General features: G+C 26.8%; 2 protein-coding genes and 1 pseudogene across 3 annotated transcripts; 1 reads left to right on the forward strand and 2 right to left on the reverse strand.

The window, feature by feature from the left end:
• Positions 1 to 244: 244 nt before the first annotated feature.
• Positions 245 to 12,535, reverse strand: LOC107165677 (baculoviral IAP repeat-containing protein 7-B-like). The gene is made up of 6 exons (XM_015514027.2): positions 12,128 to 12,535; positions 7,464 to 7,776; positions 6,867 to 7,067; positions 6,615 to 6,802; positions 6,493 to 6,551; positions 245 to 1,570 (listed from the first exon to the last, which is right to left on the reverse strand). Exons 1-6 carry the CDS (start codon positions 12,272 to 12,274, stop codon positions 1,102 to 1,104), a joined length of 1,377 nt encoding a protein of 458 aa, XP_015369513.2. The 5' UTR covers positions 12,275 to 12,535; the 3' UTR covers positions 245 to 1,101.
• Positions 12,536 to 13,916: 1,381 nt separating this feature from the next.
• On the reverse strand, positions 13,917 to 19,788 carry LOC149061985 (uncharacterized; annotated as a pseudogene). Its single transcript, XR_016189611.1, has 7 exons — positions 19,591 to 19,788; positions 19,393 to 19,479; positions 19,258 to 19,291; positions 19,016 to 19,074; positions 18,261 to 18,579; positions 17,095 to 17,571; positions 13,917 to 14,778 (listed from the first exon to the last, which is right to left on the reverse strand). The product of XR_016189611.1 is annotated as an uncharacterized LOC149061985 (transcript).
• A 4,914-nt stretch (positions 19,789 to 24,702) lies between these two features.
• On the forward strand, positions 24,703 to 26,040 carry LOC149061986 (uncharacterized). Its single transcript, XM_089216853.1, has 2 exons — positions 24,703 to 24,829; positions 25,381 to 26,040. The coding sequence occupies exon 2, from the start codon at positions 25,404 to 25,406 to the stop codon at positions 25,962 to 25,964; it is 561 nt and encodes a 186-aa protein (XP_089072979.1). The 5' UTR covers positions 24,703 to 24,829; positions 25,381 to 25,403; the 3' UTR covers positions 25,965 to 26,040.
• The last annotated feature ends 1,943 nt before the right edge of the window (positions 26,041 to 27,983 follow it).

Here is a 27,983-nt window from a genome sequence, read left to right on the forward strand (position 1 = left end):
TTAAATACATTCTTCTAGTACCCGCCAAGCTAAGTACAATTATTTGCACTGAATAAATTAACAAGGTACAATAAATACAAACAGTTATAAATACTTTTTTATTAATGAATTTATGAAATTACTTAGCCAATTTTTGATATCACAACTTTTGTAATTTAAGTGCTTATTTTTACTTAGCGATGTTTTTACACGGAGTGTTTTTGATGAGATTTATAATAAATGCAAGTCATCAAGTTCCAAGATCTAGTCAAAAATAATTATTTATTTGTACAATTTATAAATGTAGTAATGGTAAAATTTACAATTTTATTGAAAGTTATTTTCTAAATTTAGCATTAAACACTTAGTGACAGGCCATAAAGAAATATTCATTTTAAGGATAAGAATGTCTTAATGACTAAGACATAATATATTTGTTATCTAATATAAAATTAATGTTATATAAAATGTATCATTAGGAATAAAAAATTAATAATATTGGCAATATATATAATATTACAGTCTTAAATTATACTTAAATATTAAAAAGCATTAAAATAAATGTCAATATTAATTAATGATTAATACTTAATAAAATAACAGTACCGACAAGTAATTACAAAGATAAATAAAAAATTGCATTTAATATGACGATTTAATTTTATTTGAGATAAAAAACAAAAAAATGGTAAAATAACTTTACTAGTATAATGATCTACTTTTTCGGTTATATAACATAACACTTGAATAGAATGTGAACTTAATATTACATTTACTAATATACTTTTCAATAATAAACTGGATGGTACTCTTGGTATTTGTTTTTCTACTGATTTTGAAATTATATTATACTGTGAGTTATATCAGTATAAAGTAATAAATAAGGCAAGTAAAAAAAAAAAAAAAAAACAATTATAATTTAGTTAAGCCTAAAAAAAAAAATCAGTCGATAATATTGTTCCATTTACCTAATTCTAACCTGGTTATTACAATTATAAATTGTTATTAAATAATTAACAAACTAATATTAAACTGAAGATGAAAACAAAAATCATTATTCATGTTTATGCATTAAACTTTTTATATTTGAATCGGGTTTAGATAATTTCATATATTTAAATGTTATAAAAACACTTGCATATATGCATATATTGGTTCAAAACATACCGGGCATTGAATCACATTAGGTGCACATTTATAGCAAGTGGATATGTGTCTACATGGTAAAAATACAGCTTGCATTTCTTCTTTGCAACAAACTTTACAAAGAACTGGATCAATGAGTTCATTTGAACAATTTGATGGAAAGTATTCTAAACTGAATTCTTTTAGATTAGTGACATATAGTCCAACTCTCATAGTCATAGTAAAGGGCTGTCTGCACACAGCACAAAGATCAAGTGTTACCGCGCATTGGATACAAGCAATAACATGACCACAAGGCATGAATAGCACTTCCAATTTTTCTTTAAAGCAAATTTTACATAACACTGAATCAGGTGCAGATGGTTCCTGTCGAGTTACGCGTAAAATTGTTACAGGTTCCACAAAATCCGCGAATGTATTGCTTTGAGTTAATGTTTCCAAATTCCTAAAAAAAAAAAAATCATAAATTATAAAATAATATAAGAAAAAATGCTTTAGTTTAATGAATACAGTTGTTAACATGATATGGAATTCAAATGTGTATAATACATTATTGATGCATTTATACCTTGTTCCAAATAAGAGCGCACCAAATTTACGTAACAAAACTGGTTTTGCCTGTGGCCGCACGGTGCGCTCTTATTTGGTACGGAGTATACATTAAAATTATGACTAAGTACATTATAAATATTTAAAAGTGTAATAAAGAAATAACTAGCTCTTTAGTCAAATATAACAAAAAAAAATCTATTAAAATCCAAACATTTTAAGTAGATATAATTTTCTATGCAAATATTCATGAATTTTGTTTGACCTTATGGAATGAAGAAAGGCTTCCGGAAGATTGGAACAAAGCTATAATTATTTCACTACATAAGAAAGGAGACTTTTTAGAGTGTAACAATTACAGAGCGATCGCCCTACTTAATGCAGCGTACAAAGCGTTCGCAAGGATTGTATTGAAATAATTGGAACCTATAGTAGAAGAATGCGTTTACCAATGTGAATTTCAAAAAGGCAAATTAACGAATGACTAGGTGTCAGTAATCGAACAAATTATAGGAAAACAATATGAATTTCGACAAAATGTATGACCAGTATTCGTAGGTTATAAAAATCTTATGACAGCATACACCAAGAAAGCTTGTACAATAATGGCTGAATTTGGGTTCCCAGCAAATTTAGTGACTGTGATTTCAAATTAAAACAATGATTTTGAATAACAAACTTTGAAGCCTCTACATGTATTAATGCCTTGCCCTGTGCATATTTACAACTTAGTGTAGAAGATACACTTTAATCAAAAATGTATTTCTAAAATGAGTTATTATAAGAAAATAGTTTAAACATTCAAAGTATATGTAGACTGTAATTATTAACTTTAAAATTGTAATTATGGTTGTTCATAGGTAGTGAAAAAACTAAGAACTCATCAGTGTTTGGAATGATAAAGTCTTCATCCAATAGCTAGTCACTGATGTGAAGACTCAATGAGGTAGTCCTTGTGACGCGTTAAATTGTCTAGTAGTGTAACAAAATGTATGTAAATATGTGTCCACTATCCAATACATTTAAATAATTTAATATAACTGATGAAAAGAAAACAGAAATTTTAATATGCTTCATCTTACATTAATTAATTGTTTATCTTATTTTTTAAATGTTCCACCTAGTTTGTTTTAAAGTCTCCATAACATTTTTAACGCAAAGGTAAGTAATTTAAATACAAATTTAATTATTGAAATATTGATAATTTTGAAGGTAAAAGCATTATTAGCAGCTAAGTAAGCGGCAGTTGAACTTCCAAAAAGAAGGCCGTACAATTGGAGACTTTTATGAAACTTAGCTTAAGTGTTACAGAGATATACTAAGAAGGTAGGTTCAGAATTTTCAAAGACCTTGTCTACTTCAATGAAAAAAAGTATAGTTGGATAATCATATTTGCTTTTAGCTGGCAAGTTTCAAACTACTATTTTCAAATACAAACTATAAATAAAATATTCATATTAACTGTTGCATCTTATAAAGTTTTTCTGCCATGTAATACAAATTTAAAATATGATTACTAATTATAAATTATATTTGAACAGATATTACTCTTATGAATACCTACATTATTTTATAAAATTATTATAATAATATTTTTGTGCTTTTGGATATTTAAAATGTTTTAGGTATCGTAAGATTGCAAAGATGTGAGATTTTTTTAAGGGGGCACTTAAAAACAATAGTGTATGCCGACTCTCCTATAAATCTTCAAAATTTAAAACATAAAATAATAGCAGGAAGCCATCAACTATCTCATGAGTAAATTACAGCTGCAACAAATAAAGAATTTATGCGGCGCGCTGAATCATGTTTAGTTCATGGTGGACAATTTATACGATAAATGAAATAATAACTAAATTAGGAGTTGTACGAATTTAATTTGTTATTAATTATTAATACATTATAATAGATCTGTTAAATGTAATGAAATAAACATCATACTTATTTACGTTTTTCTGCTTAAAGTCAGAACTTTTACACAAGTTACAGTGAAAATTATACAGTAATTGAGATTATAATTATGTGTGAATATCAACTTAATAATTAGGGATCAAAATGTCAAGCCTAAACAATCCTAGAATAATTAATCTAAGAGTTCCAGTCAAAAAACTGTAAATCGCATGTATCTTACAGTTTTTTGGTTAAGTTGCTATAACTTGGCCAATTTAGAAAGAAAGTTAGAAACCAGACCTAACCAGAAAGTTGGTTTAACTACCAAAATTCATTAAAAAATTAGACAAAAAATAATTAGTAGTTAAAATAGGTGGTTACCATTTAAGAAAAAAAGTTGTATTGCACATACGCATGGCTAATTAAGTTAAAAAATGTGTATTTTCATGTCATAAAAACCGACCAAAAAACAGAATTCAAATCGTAGAACTCTACGTAAATTTATTGAATGTTTTCAGTTAGTGTTTACACACTGTATATAATATAGTACAATAATATTAGTTACAACTTTATTTACATGATAAACTACTATTAAGTTATATTATATATTGAAGTTATCAAGTAATAAAATAGAAAATTTTAAAATTTAAGTAGGAAATTAAAATTTCAAATTATTTTTAAGTGTTTTTAGCGTAAATGATCGATTATTAAATATTACATTTTAGATTCTGAGCGGAGCGAGGAATGTATTGATTTTACCATGTGTTTTTTTTTCTTTGTGTCTGTCATCACGTTTTGGGACAGTAAAAGTGCTTCGATTTTCGACTTCAGTACCTTGTTCGATCAGAAAGTGAATCTAGTTGGTTGGGCGTCAAAAGTAAAAAATTCTCAATATTTTCCTAAATAATCGGAATAAACAAACAAAAAATTAAGGGAAAAACAGAAAATTTTATGCACAATCAGCTTTTGACAAAATGGATTTTTGTTTTTGATGTAACTATAAAACTAAAGATACATGAAATTTTCACCGAATGTTAATATAAGTATATTATATCTACCATGCTATTTTCAAAAAATTTCAACTGAAGTTAAAAAATTTAGAGGCATATTAAATTTTCGAACATTATTAGTTTTTTAAAATTATTATCGATCAAAATTTATTTGTCTGGTAGAAAAGCTTGAAAATTTAATTTAATACAAGGCTCCTAACATATTGTTACAATAGGAGTTGAAAAATAAAAGAAATTCATAGTCAACATTTTTTTTGTAAGCATTCAAAGTTTGAATTTAGGCAAAATATGTAAAAATCACAAAACTTCACAAATTATTTTAAGCTGGAAATTCTTAAAAAAAATTTCTTTTTAAATCTAAGATTTGATCATTTTTAATAATCTATAATACATCGTAGACAGATAAACCATCTTTGCTCAGAATCGTTTTTCGTATACAATGATATAATATCATTAGATTCAAATTTAATTCTATCTATTACGGTCATCTACTGTACACCAGAGCGAGTAGTGACATCCATGACTTACCAGCTTTTTTAATATCATTTGATTGAAAATTAAAAAAAAATTAATCCATGTAGCTTTATAGTGTTTAATCGTTTATTTTTTTATGTTATTTTTAATTTTGTACCTACTGGTTGACCATTCATAATATAAAGGAAATATTCAATACATTGAAAACATCTTATAAAGAGGACATAAAAGTAACAACTTTTAGTTTTTAATTTGTATATCTTATTTCTATCCACCCTATATTAATATGGTATTTAATGATCAGAAAATAATAAATTAGAAATAGTTAGATACCTATTATATAGGTGTCACAAATTTGGTACAATTAAATAATAGCTGTATTTTAAGTTATAATGTTTTGCCTTTTTGAATTTTAATATAAGTAATTTAATTTATCATACATTTATGTATTTTATTTTTTTTATTGCTATAAGTTATAAGTGTTAAGTATTTATTAATTTTGTAACAACGAAAGATATTTAATTAAAAACTAAATAAGTCACTGAGATGATAGATCATTTATTTTTTCACTATGTTGAATAATAATAATAGTGTTGTCTCACCTTTTTAATCAAAACAATTATAAAGAGAATATTTTAAGTCAAAATATGTCAAAAGCTAGAACTTTATTCAGTAGGAAATAGACTGAATACGTAATAACTTAGTGTAAATAATAACATATTAGTATTAGTAAATAATAAGAATTAATTTAATATGTTTTAATTTTTTTTTCATTATGTTTACTTCAAAAATATAATCGGATTAGTATATCAAATTTGCATTGAAAATCTTATGCTAATTGAAATACATAATATATATATATATATATATATATATATTGAATATAATTAGCCTAAATAAAATTACATTTAACCAGAAAAGTAACACCCATAACACCCAAAACAATAATTCTGGTGCAAAGCCCTGCAAAATATGGTTGATAAAATGTTAGTTAACAAATAAAATAAATTGAAAGGTTGAACCAATATTTTTTCTGTAATAAAATATTGAAAATGTAGACCCAATTTTTTATCATGAGTTAAAATTTAACAAAAATTTTAAAACAATTTTGTAATGAAAAATACATGGCATTGTTAATTATTTTACCTTAGATTTTAAAATGAAGTACTAAGTTTCTACCAAGTTTCTCTTACATTAAATTAAAAGAAATGCTAAACCACGTTTATTATTTTTAATAAAATCTGTAAAAAATTGATTACACTATAGAATACTTTTACATGTACCTACATGATATTATTGCATTCTAGCAAATTTTGCATTTAAATTTAAGTTAACAGTGAAATACAGCATTCATCTTAAAGTTATTTTTATTTTTTGGTAACTTGTTTCCTATCAAGTCTTTTAATATGGTAAAAGCTCTAAAACACAAATTATATAAACAAACCTCATTGTATTACTGTCAACTGCAAAATGTCTGTGAATCGTAAATAACTTATTCAATTCCTGCAAAAGAAATACAAGGCATGTTGTAAATTATATTTTAAAAATTAATTGAATAATACTAACCTCAAGGTTGATTCGTAAACTATAGTTTACTTCACCACCAACCTCTTCAACAAAACGTTTTCCTTTACTTAAAAGAACATAACTACAAAGTGGTGACCACCGAGCATGTTCAACCCAAGGATCATCATCAACTTCCCAATCCATCAGACCTTGGTTACAGCAGAAACATAACATTCTATCGTTTTCACCTTGAAAATATTAGGTTTTAACAAAATATTTTGATCACACAAATTACAAATATTACAAAGTTACCTATATAAAATAGTCCAGCTTTACAAAAAGTTTTAACATCATGGGTAAGTTTTTTTGTGAATGTTTCGAATGTTTTCTTACGAGATTCCAAAGAAGTTAAAGATTTATAATTTGAGAGAACTTTCATATTCATATCAGTAACAATACCAACGGAGCGTAAGAAATTTTGAACAAAAGTAGTCATAATATCAGATTTATGATCTGTAAGAACAAATTTGCATTAATATATTATATTTGAATACATACGCATAGATATAATTCATAATGGAAAATATCAATATGATAGTTAATAAGTGGACGAAATACCTGTATGTGTTATCTCTGTCTTACAAGTGCATAACATAGCAAATTTTACGCTCAGCAGAACACGTTTAGCTCTGTTAGTTTAAAATTTGGAGTGAATTAACCTCTAATGAAATTTAAACATATGATTATTATCTAGACAATGCCATAGGCTTTTTATTGTATTTTAATTTTAAAGCAAGTTATGAGTATATTAAAATGCAAAATATTAACAGAGACAACACATGCAGGTATCACACCCTCTTAAAATTTTAAACATATTTATCAAAAATAATTTCATTTAAAAATGCTTACCTAGTTTTTCTTTGAAATATTGACACTGTGGAGATGCTAATTTGTGCTCAATATACGGATCGTCATCTTCTCCCCAGTATTCAAATTCATTCGGGCAGTATAAACACCTCACTTTATCTTGTACACCTGTATAATAAAATCCAGCCCTAGCCATTTTATCAGGTGTAATACATTTTGATGGCCATTTATTAAAAGTCTTCAAACGATTTTCATAAATTTTCATATCACAGATAGGAGTAGTAGACTCTGGTAATATTATATTTTTTGAATTTAGAGAAGGTGTAACAGGCTTATGACTCGGAGATGGTATAATCTGTAATAAAAAAACAAATATATAAAAATACAAAACATATATTTTACAATCCATAATTACAAAAACATAAATTAGTCCATACATTGCATAATGGTAGTATAGGTACTACAATGGTAAGGTTAACTAGAGATGTGCTTTGGGTCAGTATTAGGTATTTAGTATCATGAGAAAATGTGCTTTATTACTCATTTAGATGGTACTTGATATCTACAATTGTACATGTATAATCAAAATTCCAAGTATTAAAGATTTATTGTTGTCCTCCTTACATTTTATGAATTTGTGTTATTGAATAATTTGAAATGCCAAATAGTGAACAATACAGATACCACCTATACTATTATTATCTATTAAATGAAAGAAAAAATAATGAATATCTAAAAACTGGGTATTAACCTACCCATGATTGTATGTGTCTATTTGTAGATACACCTAAAACATTAAACAGGATATTTTTAGAATAATATATAAAAATATTCACATACTACTTACAATAAAAATTATTACAACATTATTAGTAGGTATCTTAATGATAAGCTGCATATTGGCATATTTCTATTTTAACGGATACTCTTAATTTTTTGTTAAGAGCGTTGGATACGATTGTGAAATCAGAAATCCACCCAAGGTGGTTTTACATAATAAGTTGAAGAATTTTTTCAATATTAATCGTTCATATATCATAACCATTTTTATTATTATTATTAAAGGATATGTTTTAGATTTTGAACGGAGTGATGAATGAATTGATTTTAGAATGTGTGTCTGTGTACAGCATAACTAGTCGAAATAATACTTAAATTTCAAACTTTGTGGGTGATTTCTGATGTAAAAATGAATATCCTTGGTGCATTATAAGTAGAGAGTGGATCTTTAGGATTTTACATATTTTTATTGGCTTTATGCAGCTTTACAGGAGTGAAAAATGTGGACGATTTATCCATCACAGAGTTCGCAGGAAAAAATTTATTTTGCATATTAAAGCATATTTTGGACATAAGAGAATATTTAGCCTATTTTTCATATTTTAGAATATTTTCTATTATTGTTCATAAAAATATCATATATATTGTTAATTTATCGATTTGTAATTTTTCCAACAACAATTTTTTCTAGGAAAAAAAATATTTCATATTATAAAAATGATAAAAATTAAAAATCATTCAATTATTGACTTGTTTGTAATAAAATTGGTAATGTTGGTCATTCCGTTATTCTCAATCCATTATCGTACCATAGATTATAATATAATAGATCGTATTTGATAACTGATAACGCGATAAGAATGATTTTTAACAATACATTTATTTTTACTTTTATATTGTTTATTATTTTAACGTTTAATGTCTGACGATTTAGTTAAATTTGTAATATTCATTTTTATTTTTTAAAATGCCGAAAAATAATAAAAGCTTAAAATATTTACATAAACAGTGGATAGATCCGTATAATAAAAGTGCAAGTTCTATATAGTTTTAATTAATTTGTTTTGTTTTTTTTATATATATTTCATTATATTCATTGAGGTAACTAAGTATGAACTAATTTATGTTTTTATATTTAAATAACTTAGCTTTTACCAAAGGGCATGCAAGAATTATATTGTTTTTATTAATTTGTTTTGTTTTTTTTATACCTATTTCATTATATTCATATATCTATGAACTATTTTGTATTTTTTATAATTAAATATTTTACGTTACCAAAGGAATGGTACATAAGTTATTTATTGTTTTTATTGAACTATTTTCGAAAAAAAAAAACATATTATTTGCATATTTATAAGTTTAAAGCATATTTAGAGAATATTTTAGTGTTTTTTTAGAGCATATTAGCATCATATTTTAAGCTTTTAAGAACCTAAAAATCCGCTCTTTAATTATAAGTAACGGTCAAAAGTAAACATTTTCCAACAGTTTTCAAAAAAATTGAGAAAAACAAAAAAAAAATGACAGAAAAACGGGGTTTTACGCAAAATCAGTTTTTGACAAACTCAATTTTTTATATGGTTGTAATTCAAAAACTAATCACTGTAAATACTTGAAATTTTCACCAAATGTTTATGTTAGTGTTATCTATATACAGTTTAATTTTCAAAAAATTTTGATTTTTTTTGAGTTATTTATAGACTACTGAAATTGATTTTTCATGAGAATTTTTTTTTATAGTGTCAGTAAAAAAATTTTGGATGACCAAAATAACTTGACATTTTTTTTTATAAGCGTTTATAGTTCAAATTTTTACCAAATTTGTCGAAAACGCGAAAATTTGCAAGTAATTTTGAAGTTGAAAAATCTTGAAATTTTTTGTGTTTACAACTAAGGATTAAAAATACAACACAAAGTTTTCAGTAAGTTTTCCTTCAAGTAGCTAACTAAAGGAAACTCAAAGCATCATTATAGGAAAAATTTTAAGTACATTTGAATTTTAAATTTATACGAAATAGCGTAACGATAACGATTTATCCTCAAACGATATTAAATATTTGTTATTATTCAAAAAGTATAAGTTGTAGATACTTGAAAATTTTACCAGTTATTTAGATTGGCATTTTCTTTACATGATTTAATTTTCAAAATATTTTGACTTTTTTGAGATATTAATGGACAACTGAAATTTTCAATTGTTCTGAAAAATTTTTTTTGAAGTGTCAATAAAATAATTTTTTTGGCCCAATCAAAATGCTTGAAAATTTAATACAAAGTTTCTCATAAGTTATTCTTATAGTGATTAAAAAATTATAAGAATATATTATAGGCACAACTTTTTTTATTAGCATTTGAAGTTCAAATATTGACAAAAACCATGAATATTTGCAAATTATTTTGTAGTTCAAAATTCATAAAATTGTTTGTATTTATATCTAAGATTAAAAAATTCAACACTAAGTTTTGCTTCCAATAGCTATAGAGAAAAGTTGAAGCGTCATTATAGGGAAAATGTTTTGAGCGTTTGAGTTTTAAATTCTTATGAAATCGCGTAACAATAACGATTTATCCTCAAACAAGGTATATGTATATCTATGATAATATAAGGTATTATGAATTATGATAACTACATGCAATGTTTTTGGAAAAATTGATTAACCATGCCTTATGCAAAATGCGTCCTAATTGAAAAATAAAATATTTGTTTTAAAATAGAATATATAACAATATTTAAATATTATATATCCTAGACTGACAAATCATCTCCGTTCAGAATCGTTTTTCATAAACAATGATACCTATCATTGCATTCAAATCTAACCTACCCTAGTCAGAGGTACACCCCACCACTTTATGTACAGCAGAGCGATATCCACTTCCTGCTTTTGATATATTATAAGTAGGTATCTTGTACACAGTCACTCGTCTGATTATTTGTAACAATCATGACAACTAGGTATGTTTTTTTTTCTTTTTGCTTTTTATTATATGTTTTTTTTTTAATTTTCAATTAGGTATCTAGTTATAACTTCAAAATGACGAAGTTTGAATGATGAATTCTGACTTTGTGTCGTTTTTAGTACCTATACTTTTTTTTTTTTTTTAAATGCCCTGGGGCTTTATTATTTAAACGACCCAAAGGTCTTTATAAATATGTTTGACAATTTCACATATTTTACATACTTGACATAAAATATATATATATATATATATATATTACACGTTGATGGAGTCACTTCCAATGAAGTGTCTCCTGCCTTAATCTAAAATCTTAAACCAAGTCTTATGGTTTCAGACGCATAAGACGTCGGATATCCTTGGAGTTATCTAATAATTGAATGGCCAATGGATTGACATGGTGATCTAGCCTCGTCTCGTGTTTGCGAGCAAACCTTTGGATTTCGTCTGCTATTGTAGGCAGCATCATATCACGGTATATTTTTAGTACCTATACTTAACTATATATATATATAGTTTTAAAAAAAAATTGCAAAAAAAGGGTGTCCGATAAAATGGAAAAGTAACCTACTTATGCATAAATCAAATGCCACACACTACAGCACTTGACTTTGTCTTTATGTTTAATGCCATAAACAGTTGCAAATTACCAATAAATAATTTTAAAAATAGGAAGACAAGCTGCTTACTCTATAAATATTCAATAACAATGCTGTTTCATTGACATACCATCAAAGCAAAGAGGCAAAGTGAACGAGGTTCCCTAGGTTAAAATTAAATTTAATGAGAGAAATGATTTGCAACGATTATTCAGAAAAAAAAAATTGAAATTAAAATATTAATTTTGGATGCACTCATTATGTATTATAGCGGAAACTGGAACGACGACCGACAAAACGGAAACCGTGAATACTGAATAGTAATATCAAATAAAAATACCTTACTGACAATAAATTTAAACTTACACCAGTGGTCGTAGCGGTGTGGTTGTTGCCGTCATCGTAGTTGCTGACCGTGTTGTCGTTGCCGACATCGTTGTTGCTGACATTACTATCGTTGTCATACTGTGCAGATGAGTCGTTCAGTGGAACGCGTTCTGAGTTGTTGTCCATGGTGGAAGATAAAGGCGAGTGATGAAACAACAACGAACGAGTAAAAATGTAAAAACTATAAATTTGGACGGTGGCAGGACAAAAGAGTCTGCAGTAGCGTCGAAGCAAATGGCGTCCGCCCGGCGGTAACACGCTGAAAGAGGTGCTTGTTTACGGCACAGACTCCAAGGTACGGCACCAGAATGCGGAGTACTAGGAAGCTCCGTGAGCCAACAGGATATTGTTTGGTGATGAGGCGGTGCCAAGCGTTTCGTTGTCACCGTTAGAATGTTGGTAAATGACAACACGATTACATGACGCATCACATAACCCATGAGTCTATTAGTTCCTCTGCCAACTAAATCCCCTTGGCCTTCTGAATAGTAGATTGTAGACTGATAATAGTATCTATATTCACGTTAGATATACAATATACGGTATGTAGTTACCTCCCGTTTAAAGGTATTATTGATAGGTGATTTTTAATTTTCAATTAATTTGCATAGACTGGATATTATTACGTTTGCGTACCTACTTAAAATGCTCAAAATAAACACGTAATACTGTAATATTATTATGCCTTATGATGTATTAAATTCAGATCAGTAAATAATTCTAAATATTAAGAAAACAATCGATTTGACTTGTTTATTTTCTAAGTTTAAAAATCATATTGAATAAGTTTATTTAAACTCAAATATGAGAATGGCGCAGTGTTGGGGAAGTTATTTATTTTGGGTGATTAAATTACATTACTAATTACTTATCAAAATCGTAACTAAATTATTTTCATTTTGCCAAGTTACATTACTTTTGAGGTTTAAAAGTAACTCAATTACAATAGAAGTTACTTTTTTTTTTTATATCACTGGGGCTTAATAGCTAATTTGTCTATATGACAATACCACACAACCACACTACACTGCGTGCTCAGAGCTGCAAACAACCAATAATCCTTAGGCCACTAATTATATTTCTACTTTTATAATTGAGGTACCTCAATGCAAAACATACTTTTTCCATTTTTTCTCATTTTTCAGTAGAGCAGGTTTTCTGATTTGAGTATTTTTAATTGTCGTAAACGATACCGGTGCGTTTTTAAAAATTCTAAAAAATATTCTTATATTGTCTACAAATTCATTTCTTTTCTGTTAAATTTATTTATTACCTTTTTTTAAAATATAAAAAAATTGTTTTATCCAAAACGGACCTTTTCCGGAATCAGTACGTTTTACATTAAATTTGGAAAAAGTACATATTGGAAAAAATATGAACAATTTTAAACAAAACGTACTATTTCCGGAAAATGAACATTTTGTAAAAAATCTATTAATTTAGTCCGTTTTGCAAAAAAAATAAATTATTTTTGACAAAATGTACTTATTCCAGAAAAGGTACATTTTGCAACGAGTTTTAATAGATTTTTTAATTTGAAAGAATGACATTTTTATTCAAATTCTTTTCATTAAATTGTGAATAATATTGAAGAATTGGTATTTGGTAACAATATATATTTAAACTTCATTTACTTTTATTTTGTTTTATTTACCAACCCCTGATAAAAATATCATAAAAATATATAATATAATATTAACAACATAATATAACAAAAAATAATAATAAGTAGTATAACAATACATTTTAGTAACATTTTAGAGTATAAAATAAAATAACTTTTACAGACTAGAAATGAGTTATCAATGTTATCATATAGTAATTTATTTACCTACCTTGGTAAAATATTAAAAAACATAATAATATAAATAACATATTATAACTAAAACATATCATATAATAAGTAGTACAATAATAAAATAATAAAATGTATAACAATACATTTTAGTAATATTTTAGATTATCAAATAAAACAACTTTTATAGACATGAAATGAGTTATCACATAATAATTTATTTACCTACCTTGGTAAAATATCAAACAACGTAATATTAATAAGACTAGTTGTCGAAGCACAAATTTGTAAATTTCAAGACCAAAATATAATAATAAATAATATATTATAAATAAGTAGAGTAACAATGTATTTACCTACCTTGGTAAACTATCAGACAACATAATAATACTAATAATAAATAACAAAATATATAATATGTAGTACAATCAATGGTAGTACCTATAAAAATACATTTTAGTTAAATTGTTGAGTATCAAAACATAAAAAAGTAAATTGTCAACTGGAAATTAGTAATTTAAACATAGTTATTTATCAAACCGTGTCTTCTTCATATTCCTGGCAATCTTCTTCAGCTGATACTTCAGTGACTTCATAGTTTAAAATATCATTATAAATATCTTTAGCATCAGGTGGTATATTGAAATACTTTAACAGTCTTTTAACATCATCCCTTTTCTGTGGTTTTACATGACTAGTTTTAGGTAGTTTTTCAACTAATCCTACATTTTCTAAATTTCCATTTTTTTTTTAGAACAGAAACTCTAATTGGTTCTCCTTCGTATGTCTGAGAAATATCAACAGTCTTTTTTCCTTGGATATAAGAAAAACATTCATTGTTCAGTACTTTTGAATTCTGTTTTTTTAATAATTTTTTTAGTCGCTACTTTATAATCCATAATAGAGTAGTCCTTATCAAAAATTTTGACAGTAGTATATTTCTTAAAAACATCATAATATTCTTCTGGAGAAATTCAAGGCTGGGCAAGTTAACTAATTATATTAACTCGTTAAGTTAAGTTAATACAGAAAAATGTTAGTTAAGTTTAAAGTTTAAACTTAGTTTTCTTATTTATTTAACTCGTTAAAAGTTAAAAGTTAATTTGAAAAAAAAAGTAACTTAACTTAGTTAAAAATAAGTTAATTTTCTTTTTTCATGTACAATAAATTATCATACATTTTTATCAAAGCTTAACAAATAACACAATATAATGGAAGTCTAACTATTTTCAATAAACATATGTAATTGTATTAATTATAGTAGGTACTTAGTAAGTACTACTTACATACTTCAATCAGTTATAAAATCTAACAAAACAAATAAATTATTTCATTGTATTTTTTTTACCTACACGTTTTCCAAAATTATGGCTTAACTTAAAATTTTTTTTTCTTGTTGATACCCGTTAAATTTGTAAATTGTAATTATTAAATTTGTTATTAGGATTTAATTAAATAAATTACACATATATAAGATTTTTGTTTTATAATAATATATTATATATATACATATTTTCTGCGAATAAGCAGAATAAAATAAAATATTATTATCTAATACTATTATTATTACTCGTAAATCATTTCCCAAATTTTATATAGGTAGATAGTTGTACTTATACACCAGGGGTCGGCAAGTAATTTCTATTGGAGTCCTAAAGATTAAAATAATAAATCAATGAGGTCCAGTGAAAAAAATCTTTTTCAAATCTTTAAAAAAATAGCAGTATAAAAATAAAAATAATTATTCAGTTATTACAATTAATTTATATTAAAAATTACAATATTAAAAGTATGAAAAAAATATATTTATTACAGTAAATTATTTAACCGATTATTACTTGCCCGATAAAATATTTTTCAATGAATTATGATATAACTATAATCTGAGTTTGATAAATTAAATTAAATAAATGTCTGTATTAATAATAATACTATTACAGAAAATAACATAATGAAGTACAACGTGTTGACAGGGTCCATAGTTTTGCCTTCCGCCAGTTGCCGATCCCTGTTATACACATTATTCTAATATCTATTGAAATTTCAAATATAGAAATAATGCAAAACACTCACATTCATATCGTAAAGTATTTGGTTATTCCCACAATTATTATTTTTATATATATAATATACAATATCAATAAGTTATAAAAATCAAAATATAATTTTAGATATATGAAATTTATATTAGGACAAATTAATAAATTAACTCGTTAAGTAAGAAGTTGTTTAAAAAAAGAAACTCGTTAAGCTGGAAGTTACTTTTGAAAATAAAAGTAACTCGTTAAATAACTTAGTTAAAAGTAACTTAACTTTAACTTTTTAACTCGTTAATGCCCAGCCTTGGAGAAATTATATTTTCCATTTGTCTAAGTTCTTTCTCTATTCTACCGAAAACTTGGTCCGGTGGCATATAGTGCGTCACATTCCACGGATTGGAAAATAATGTTTGATTTCTTTAATAATTTTGGCGTTAAAGTTAACAAAATGTAATAATGCAATCATTACATATTGGTTTTTGTTCTGTGCCGAACAGGAATCAGAAAACAAATTGATAATAGTAGGAGGATTGTTTTGATTTTGAAACTTTGTGTCAATCATTTCTAAAAAATCAATGAGGGCAGATGCAATTTCATTTGGACTTCTTCCACTTTGAGTTTCAAGCCATGTGTACATATAACAAATATCAGAGTTTTGTTTTTCTGAGCTTAAAACAAATGTAAGATTGTAGAGCCATACTTGCCTAGAATAAAAGGTATCAGTTACACTTAGTTTTGGCAAGGGCTGATTTTGCATCATGTCGAAGCTAATATTTATAACTGATTTATTGTCTGTTTGTTTCATGAGCTTATGAAAAACTTTGCTACGCTGTTTATGGAAACTTAAATTTTCAATCAATTCAAATTTAGTTTTTTCATCTATTGCATTTTTTATTTTTATTTCTTCCTCAGTACAAAAGCTACAAACGTCTTGGCGGGGGTGACCTAATCCTAAATTGAAGTTATTAGTAAAAATAGAATAAAACTTGCTAAAAGAAGAAACTGGTGCATTATTTGCTATCATTTTATTTTTCCAAAGTGAAAACATTTTACTCACTGATAATTCAGGTGGAAGATATGAACGACCTGTATCTGCCCTTGAATAATGACTTTTCTTAGCTTTAAATAGGGTAATATGTTATTATTTTTATTTTTATTATTATTTAATTATAGATTCTGATACTTTTTGATCTATGGGATTTTCATGTTTACCTCCACGTTTATCTTTTGGGTTGCATAAGTCAAGTTTAAAGTTGTTAGCAATTATATTCAAACGTTTACGGGATATAAAAGTTATCGAACTGAATACTGCAGCACATACAGGAATTTTCCCTTCTTTAGTTGGAATACAATATTTTATTGTGTTTCGGTCTGTTGAATTGTTCTTGGTTTCATTAATTTTAGGTCTGTCAGTTCTTAAAAGTTTTTGTACAGTCATCATTGATATTAAGAATTTATCCTGGTCAATTTTAGATTCTAAAGATTGTAGGTTTTGTTTAAAAATATTTAATCAATCTCAGACACTTTACAAAATGGTTTACTTTTATCTTTATGCATACAATTAATAATTAAACCAGGTTTAATTATATGGTACTTGTTTGTTATCGCCCCGCCAGTACACCGTATAAAATTTATCGCCCCGCCACTCTTGTTTGTTATCGCCCCTCCATAAATAAAAAAAAAATATTTCAATGTATAATATTATGTTATTTTATTTTAATAGTGTTAAATATATAAATGTATAGTATAAAATTTAAATTCAAAAATGTATAAAATATAAAATATGTAGAAAAATGTAGAAAATATATTATGAATATATAGTTATAATGGAGGCCAGAATTCGGAAATATCTTTGAGGATAGTTTCAAATGCGTATTGTTTTCCGAGACGTGTTCTCCACATAAACTCTGCCAAATATGATTCTAGAAAATTTCTGTTAGTCCCACGACGATTTTTATTGCCCCATTTAGCAAAACCCCACAACCTCTAAATATGTTGGGTGTGAGCCCCTGTGTCCGGATCGACAAAATTATACGTGTGGTTTACAGTATTATGTTTGAATCCCACTTGTTGCAAATTATTGTAACGAACTAATCGAAAATTATCATAAAAATGATAAAATTTAGTTTTCTCATTTTCTAAAATATATCACAAACGATTAGCAATAGCGATAAATTGTATGCGATGTACTGGAGGGGCGATAACAAACAAGAGTGGCGGGGCAATAAATTTTATTCGGTGTATTGGCGGGGCGATAACAAACAAGTACCAATTATATTTCTGTTATATTAATCAATTTTTCTTTTGTTTATTTTTTTACTTTTTCTTCCCCCATTTACAATTTCAATATTTTCTGAATATTCATGATCTAAAAACAATTCTTCCATGTTTGCTGTTGGTGCATTAGCTACTTCAAGACTTTCAAGTTGTGGAACAACAACTACTATTGGAGGTTATATTATATTTGAATACCATTCTGTATGATGAACTGTCTCAGATGGAATATCTGTATTCAAAATTGCATTTGAATCAGTAATATTATCATCATCAATCAAGAATTCAATAGTATTGAGATCCAAATAGTTATCTGAAACATTCTAAAAAAATATATATATAATTATAAATAAAGTTATTTTATTTAAAATATTATGTAAACAAAAAAAAAAAAAATAATAATATTATATGATGGGACTGTTTGGTAAGTACTACTAGTACTACTAGTACTTACCAAAAATGCTTTAAATAGAAAAACATTCCATTGCATTTGATTAAAAAAGAAAATAATTTACCTTGTTTTCCTAAATTAATCTAGATTATTTATTTAAAAGTAGGTGCCTTATTAGTTAAAATAATAATTATAACTAGGTATTCTGTAGGTAATTTTTAAATTTTTCATCCTACATGTTTATTTATTAAGTACCTACTTCTGGTGATCTATTGTTTTGGTATTTTAATGTTATATTAAAATTAAAATTTGTATAATACACAGGTTTCATTACAATAATTTAGTTTAAATGAATAACATAAACTTACATAAATCTGGCAGTCTAATTGTTCCATATTCTCCAAGGTATGGTCCACAGCATAGGTGTGTCCACGGGGGGTGCAGGGTATGCACCTGCACCCTCTGCGATTTCAAATGGCACCATGAATTAAGAAAAATTGTTCAAAAAAGAGGACAAAGGCCCATTATAGTCCCTTGGGTTCGCACCAGGTTGCACCCTCTGCGTCAAAGGTCTAGACACGCCTATGGTCCACAGTAAAACTATTATTATTATTGTGAGTTTCGAGCCAAGTTTCTACTTTATCCTGATTTTATAACATAAAATAAAAATTATACATAATATCACGCTATATAACATACCTATAAAATATAAAATATATTATAATATAATATGAACAATATTTACCTGCAAATAATCATTATTTGTTAAAGACATATTTGAAGTTTTTACATTAACACTATGTTCATATGTTAAACGTTTAGGTTCGAATTCCTGATATAATAATGAAATAAACGGCATTAAGTAAATCATACATTTTTGAATTAGTAATACTTCCTAAATAAATTTAAATAATAAAAAAAAAATAGAAGTTTGTTTACTTACTGCTGTTGCTGCTTTAAGCATTTTGTGTATACGAGATCTTTTCATTGTATTACAAATATACAGGTAATGAATAAGGTAAATATAATAACAAAATTATTTAAAACATAAAAAATAAAATTATGTAAAACAATATAAACTAAAGGACCTTTGGTAAATGTAGTAACTAAAGTAATATACACAAAACTAGGAAATTTTTAATCAGCAATACAATTTTGGAGAGAAATGATAAGATATCTCACATTGTAATGAAGTTAGTAACGAGATTGGTACATTTTATGAAAATTTGAAGTATGCAGAATTTTAAATAAACGCATGGCATAAATATAATTAATAACAAATTAAATAAACTTAAATTAAAATTAATTTTCTTAAAATTATAATTAAAAATGAAAAGACCGCTTTGGAAAAAAAACATTTAATGACTCATTACAAATGTGTAGGAAAAGGAACGTTTTGTTTCATTGTGGAAATAAACCTTTTTGACAAATAATGAAGGAAATAATCCATTTTACAGTGAATTTCTATACAAAGTACACTTTTAACATTGGAAAGAGTATATTTTGAAGGAAACGGAAAAAGATTGTTTTGCATTAAAGGATATCTTGGGAAAGGAACGTTTTGCAGAAAACGCAGTTTTTCTTAAGGGAAAAGTCCGTTTAGGCTTAAAATAATGCGACTATTCGAATCCCCGCATAATTTACCATAAGAATCAAAGCAGGGCATTTTTTAGTTATATATTACTAGGTGTCCACTTAAAAAAAAAATTAACTAACCTTTATTAATTAAAAAAAACAACAAATTATAAAATTAATACAAACTTTGTTCTTATATAATATTTAAAAATACATGTATTTCATTAATGGCTAAAATGTTTTTTTTTTTCTGAAAAACTTGCTAATGAAGTCACGATTCTTATACATGCACAAATCAGGTTCGCGATAGCGTATTTCTTTTGTATTTAAAATGCTATAACAGCTGGCCGAGGATCATAGAATGTGGTTCCAACTCCGTTCAATGATACATACAGACGATAATTAATGGTTTCTTCTAATAAGCTAATTTTATGAATAGTATTTATTTGATTATAATGTGAAATCACTCTTTCTGTCGTCATTGAATGTGGGCAAACAATTAATAGAGTAACAAATAATTTTTGTAATATGCCACTAGTTTTAGCAGCTATAGTCCTTAATTTTAATGAATATTGAGTTCCTTTATGGGTAGTATCAATATTTGGAATATCTTCTACCATTGGCCAAAAATCAGTTACATTATTAACAAACTCTAAAACTTTATCATGTCCGAAAATATTTTCAACCAACTGACAGCCTGCTTCTATCATTTCTTTGCAAGAATTTTACCTCGTTACTGCCACTTTCATTTTCACTTGGTTTTGATTTTTTATTGAAATAAAACAGTATATTCTTTTTTCTTTTTTCCGTCATTAAATTTCAATATTTATTAGTTTTATTAGTTATATTTATTATATTTAATATTAAAATTACGACGTGTTCGCTCTTTACAGTATGTAATTCAAATTTTAAACTTTATAATATTGTGATAATAAATAATGATAAGTAAAACAGATTAGATTGATAATAATATCACAGAACAGATGAAATCACTTCAAATCGGACGAACGGTTCATCGCAGGAAAAATTTTTCGTGTGATCCATTTCCTTATCACAATATTATATTATATTTTGAAATATTAGTATTTTCATATTTCATGGTTTACTTGGTTTAGTTGTTTAGTACACTGCACAACACCCAAGACAACATTTTATTCACAGACATTTTGTTAATAATAAATTATTGATAAATAATATTATTGGCATTTATTAATTGCTTGAACAAAAAAAAAAAATTTGAAAACACTAAACAAATAATAACACCTAACCTCACAGGAAAACATATTAAAAATAATATACTAATTTATAAAAAAAATTGTATGTCAAAATAAAACTTAAAATTGGGAAACCGGAAAATCTACTAGTCGGCGCTGGCTAAACAAGAAAAGTTTACTAACAAGGAGTACACTACTAAAATAGGCAATCTTCCAAAAACCCCGAAATCACCAATTTATTATTGAGTGCCCTAATTTTATTTTTATGACCCAATTAATGCGATAAGATACAATGCAATGAATAGGTTTAGCTTTGACTATCCTCTTATTGCTCTTATTATTAGGACCCGTATTACAATAGTTGAACTCAGGTTAAACCACCGAATTCGGCCGGTAAAATCAGTGGTTCAAGCGTAACCGAGGTTGAAACTATGATTGTAAAACAGGCCCTTAATGTCTTACGAAATACATTGATGGGTAATCGTATAAATCATATTTCCCCGCCAAAATCATGACGTTTATCTGTCTAGGATATATTATAGATTATTAAAAATTTTCAAATCATAGATTTAAAAAGAACAATTTTTATGAATTTCTAGTTTGAAATAATTTCTGTATTTTCGTGATTTTTACATAATATGTTGTCAAAACTCAAACTTTGAATGCTTAAAAAAAAAATTGTGACTATGTATTCCTTTTATTTTGCAACTGCTATTGTAAAAATATATAATGAGCCTTGTATTAAATTTTCAAATCTTAGATATAAAAGGAAATTTTTTTATGAATTTCTAGCATAAAATAATTTACGAATTTTCGTGATTTTTACATAATATGTTGTAAAAATTCAAACTTTGAATGTTTATAAAAAAAAATTGTGACTATGTAATTCTTTTATTTTTCAACTTCTATTGTAAAAATATGTTAGGAGCCTTGTATTAAATTTTCAAATCTTAGAATTAAAAAGGAAAACTTTTATGAATTTCTATCTAAGATAATTTGAACATTGCCGTAATTTTAACGTATTTAGTCAAAATTTAAACTTTAAATTTTTAATATTTTTTAACTTCTATTGTTACAATGTGTTAGAAGCCTTGTATTAAATTTTCAAGCTTTTCTACCGAACAAATACATTTTTATCGATATTTATAGAAAAAAAACTAAAAAAGTTGAAAAATTAAAATGTCAGTAAACAGCTCAAAACAAATCTAAATATTTTGAAAATTTTATCAAATATATAAAACGCCTATATAAACATTCAGTCAAAATTTCAAGTATCTGCGGTAATTTGTTTTAGAGTTACACCAAAATAAGGAAATCGCTAAAAGTGAAAATCCAATGTTGTAAAAATTTAAATTTCAAATGCTCATATAAATTTAATTTGAATTTCCGGTGGAATTTTTATTTGTGATAAAGATTGAAAAACTTGTAAGGAATCTTGTATTAAATTTTTAAATCTTAGATTTAAAAAAAAAATTTTTTATGAATTTCTAGCTTAAAATAATTTGTGAATTTTCGTGATTTTTACGTATTTTGTCAAAATTCAAACTTTGAATGCTTATAAAAAAAAATTGTGACTATGAATTTATTTTATTTTTTAACTGCTATTGTAGCAATATGTTAAGAGCCTTGTATTAAATTTTCAAGCATTTCTGCCTAACAAATAAATTTTTATCGATATTAATTTAAAAAAAACTAATAATGATCGAAAATTTGAAATGCCTATGAATAGTTAAACTTAAGTCGAAATTGTTTGAAAATTGCATGGTGGATAGAATATACTTATATAAACATTAGGTGAAAATTTCATGTATCTATGGTCATTTGTTTTAAAGTTACATCAAAAACCAAAATTGATTTTGTCGAAAACTGATTGTGCGTAAGATTTGACGTTTTCCCCGTAATTTTTAGTTTGTTTTTCTCGATTATTTAGAAAAGTATTGAGAATTTTTTACTTTTAACCCCCCAAATAAGTACTAACTAGGTTCACATTCTGATCTAACATAAGGTACTAAAGTCGAAAATCGAAGCATTTTTGAATTTGAAATTTACATGCTTATAAACAAAAATTGTGACTATATATTTATTTTATTTTTCAACTGCTATTGTAAAAATATTTTAGGAGCCTTGTATTAAATTTTCAAGCTTTTCTGCCTAACAAATACATTTTTATCGATATTAATTTAAAAAAAACTAATGATGATCGAAAATTGCAAATACCTATGAATAGTTCAACTAAAGTCGAAAATTTTTGAAAATTGCATGGTAGATATAATATACTTATATTAACATTAGGTGAAAATTTCATGTATCTATGGTTTTTTGTTTTAAAGTTACATCAAAAACCAAAATTGATTTTGTCGAAAACTGATTGTGCGTAAAATTTCCCGTTTTCCCCTTAATTTTTAGTTTGTTTTTCTCAATTATTTAGAAAAGTATTAAGAATTTTTTACTTTTGACCCCACAAAGTACCAACTAGATTCACTTTCTGATCGAACAAGGTACTGAAGTCAAAAATCGAAGCATTTTTACTGCCCCAAAACGTGATGACAGACACAAAAAAAAAAAAAAAAACACACATCAATGTAAAATCAATACATTCATCGCTCCGCTCAGAATCTAAAATGTGCCTCAATCGATCCCTCGTTCATGTTTTGGAATATAAGAATATTGAGGTAGTCGTTTCGACGTATTGTGACGAATTTTCTGTTTGCGTAAAAAAACAAAATTTTTTCGAGATTGCTAATAAATTAATATCTGACATGTGCGTGCGAGTGCGTGCAAGATTGCCCGTATCTCTACGTAAGTATTAAAATATATATTACGGCCGTGTCACTATGTCACCGTGTCGGCAGGGCCGGCGGAAGGCACGTGCGACCTGTGCATCGCACAGGGCGGCAATTTTTTTTGGAATTTTAGGGGCGGCATTGTTTATAAATAAAAATATGTATTTTTCACCATTACTCACTGTAAATCTAAAATAAAAATAATGCTCATTATATTATTTTGACTGGAACTATGTCATTGTATGTAGTACTTAAGTAAGAATTATTAGTAGATAATTAGATATAATAAAATGTGCGGACTAGCATTGTCGCTCGGCGTGCTTCGCGATTATCTAATATCTTTATGGTTTCCAATTAGCAAACATGAACCGAATCAAATCATGATAAAGATCCCCAAAATCGTATATACAATAATCAATACTCGTCATTTATTGTCAGCGATACAAACTAGTTAACTTATAACGATTGACAACTATCGAACTATACACGTACCTAGTATATTGTCATTTGTCAACGAGTCGTAGTGTCAACGATTATAGAGTGCTGTGCATTGTGCATATTATTTAGTCGATCAACATTCAACACGTCATATTTTAATATTAATAATTTGGTGAGTATTTTTTTTATTTTAAATAATTGTAATATTATTAATATTAAGTAGGTAATTTATGTAAATACAATGAAAAATTAAGAAAAAAGAATACATCCCGATATCTGATTTTAAATTTTGAATGTATTTATATATATTCCTAATATATTTAGGAAGTGAATTTTTAATTTTCAAAATTAAAAACCTATTAGCTACATTATTATTTTATTATTTGGGTTGACTCTAGGAATTAGGATAGTCAATAATAATAATTGTATTGTTTATTTGGGGTTTTGAAAAACTGTATTATTTTCATACATTGTGTTCTCATTTTATGTAATTCAACCGTATACATACGTCATACATATATTTAAAAAAATTTTAGTTAGTTACCCTTTTTTTAAAACTATCACATTTTTTTTAAAAGAAATTCGAGATGATTTTTGTTAGAAAATGACAAGTGTCAATTTTCAAGTTTCTCGGCAAAAATATTAAATACAGACTCAAAGATCATTTATCCATGTTTTAGTGACATGCTTATTTTTAACAAATTATATTTATTATTTATGTAGTAAAAAGTTAAGAAAGCGCCAATATGTCGGATGGTAGACAGCGACTTTCGGGTGCAGAATATAGGAAGAGAAAACGTGAAAAAGAAGCTGTAATTGAAAAACAGTCTAATTCTATCAAAAAAATTTTAACGAGTTCTTCCTCTTCATTAAATATTTCAAATGCTGTAGTTGTACAACCTAGTGAAGTTGTTGACTCTTTCTCAGTTATAGATGCCACTGTACCTTCTGAAACCACAGTAGCCAAAAATATAACAGACAATGTTATAATGCAACCCAGTGAGGTTTTTGACTCTTTCTCAGTTGAAGATGTCACTGTACCTTCTGAAACTACAGTAGCCAAAAGTTCAACAGAAAATGTTATCAGTACAGACCCTGCGGAATGGCCTTTAATTATTAATAACGACTTTAAAACATTGTTGGTTGAAAAAGGCCCTCCTGCTCCGTTAAATGCAAATTTTGTATTTCCTTCAGATGATCAAGGACGAAAATTCACACAATTTCATTACAAACGAAGTATGAGTAATGGAGAAAATGTCACAAGAACATGGCTTGTATACTCTATTTCTATATTTATTGTTGTATGAATTATTAATTGTAAATATGAACTACCATTTATTTTTATAAATGTAAATAAAAAACTTTTGTGAAAAAAATATTAAGTATAACAATGTAAAATGTAAATAAATAAATTGATTATTTATTTCACCGTTTGAACTCCTATTCTCCTACAATTTAGTCCAGTTTATAATTAATTTTGTTCATTTTGTATAAAATAAATAATACTATGTACTAATTATATGACAAAAAGTATTGAAAGGGGCGGCATTTTATTAACTGCACAGGGCGGCAAAATACTTAGCGCCGGCCCTGCGTGTCGGAATGTGCCACTATGTGTTGTTTTATTTTCCTTGCTCAACCGAACGAGTATAACTTTTCCTCTTCCTTATACAAAAAGTTTTGACCGAAACTTAAGTTGTGACATATATTTGTGTTTTTTATTTTTTTGTGTCCTCTTTGTAACATACAAAACAACTATACAACAATCTAAAATATAATAAAATATTTTCAACCACCAACACCTTGACTTCCAACTTGTATTATATGCAGCCATCAACTGATCAAACTTATTCACCCCCCCCCCCCCCATATACATATTGTAATCAGATATTGATGCTGTGCAAGGCACTGATTCACGATTACCAATGGAATTTGTACGCAATACATTAATTTTTTTAGATCCATCATGCATGTTACTTACTACAATTACAGGATTTTTACCTCTGTCCTTCCATTTTGTGACTGTAATATCACCACTTTGAGCAAAATCGAAATCACCTTTTTTCATTGATTTATCAGACTGGAAAATATCTTTAGGATAAAACTTTCTATTTTTTTGAAATGTGCCACATCCATATAATTATTTTTTCTAACATTTTTAGCATTAGAGGTAAACTACTAAAAAAGTTATCAAAAAAAAAAAAACCTAGGCCTTCTAATGCACGAGTTAATAATAGTACAACTTTCTCACCTAGGCCTAAAGTTGTTTCACCTCCAGGTGCTTTCTCAGTATATATATATATATATCAAATGAATACATGTATCCAGTTACAGAACAAGCTAAAACCCAAACTTTAAAACCTCGTTTAATTGGTTTGAGGGGCATGTATTGTTTCATAGTAGTTCTACCAGTCAACGCAATCATGCTTTCATCAACTGACATAAAACGTGAAGGCGAAAACATTTCAGGGAAAACAGCATTTAGATGTTTTATTATGGGTCTTATTTTATATAGACTATCAAATTCTAAGGGACTTCTAGGCAACATTTTAGTATTATCATTCAAATGCAAGAACCTTATTATATTTAAAAATCTTTTAATTGGCATAATGTCTGAAATTCTTTTATTATGGAAGTTTTCATCATCCGACCAATATAACCTCATACTAGGTAAACGATTAAAACCCATTATAATAAGAATTCCTATAACTGCTTGTAATTCAGGAACATTTAACATTAATTCAGTGTTCGACTGTGCAGCAGTGCAGCATAGTAGCATCTTTAAATTTAAATCTTGAAAAATGATTTGGTATTTGACCATTTTTGGGCCATTTGAAATTTGAATTTTCTATCTGTGGATTTTCAGTGGCAACATCATCATCTGTATTTGAAGTATTAGAAATTGGAGCAAGAGGTAAAAAACATATATCAGGGTTTTTGTCTGGATCGTCCATGTCTTCACTTGAGCTTGTATTATAGATAACTGTTCTAAAAGAACTCGTTTAGCTCTTTTAGGCCTTAAATTTCGGTTTACAGACACAGATGAGTTAAGACTGTGTGTAAAAGGAGATTCGATGCGAGTCTGTGGAGTACTATGGCCAGATGAATTGAGTGATCTTGTCGATAAATTGTTTGTTTAACTTACTTCAATAGCTAAACAGTCATCAGCGTTACGGTCCCCTCCTAAATATGAATTCTCAGCTTGGTCATCTGTTATTCCATTTAACATACTTAATATTTCTGAGTCATTCAAAACTACTATTTCTAATTCCAACGATACGTATCAACGTTTATCACGATTTTCGATTTGTAAAAATATTCGGATT

The sequence above is a fragment of the Diuraphis noxia genome, unplaced genomic scaffold (genome assembly GCF_037042655.1).
Source record: "Diuraphis noxia isolate RWA-SAM2 unplaced genomic scaffold, SU_Dnox_SAM2 contig0001, whole genome shotgun sequence".
Classification (NCBI taxonomy): Eukaryota; Metazoa; Arthropoda; class Insecta; order Hemiptera; family Aphididae; genus Diuraphis; species Diuraphis noxia.

Coding starts and splice junctions, on each gene's coding strand:
- LOC107165677 (XM_015514027.2), bottom strand. CDS start 12,274: ATGGACAACAACTCAGAACGCGTTCCACTGAACGACTCATCTGCACAG. Junction 7,068..7,463: donor ATATTTCAAAGAAAAACTAG/GTAAGCATTTTT, acceptor TTGTTCTTACAG/ATCATAAATCTGATATTATG. Junction 6,803..6,866: donor AGCTGGACTATTTTATATAG/GTAACTTTGTAA, acceptor AATATTTTCAAG/GTGAAAACGATAGAATGTTA.
- LOC149061986 (XM_089216853.1), top strand. CDS start 25,404: ATGTCGGATGGTAGACAGCGACTTTCGGGTGCAGAATATAGGAAGAGA.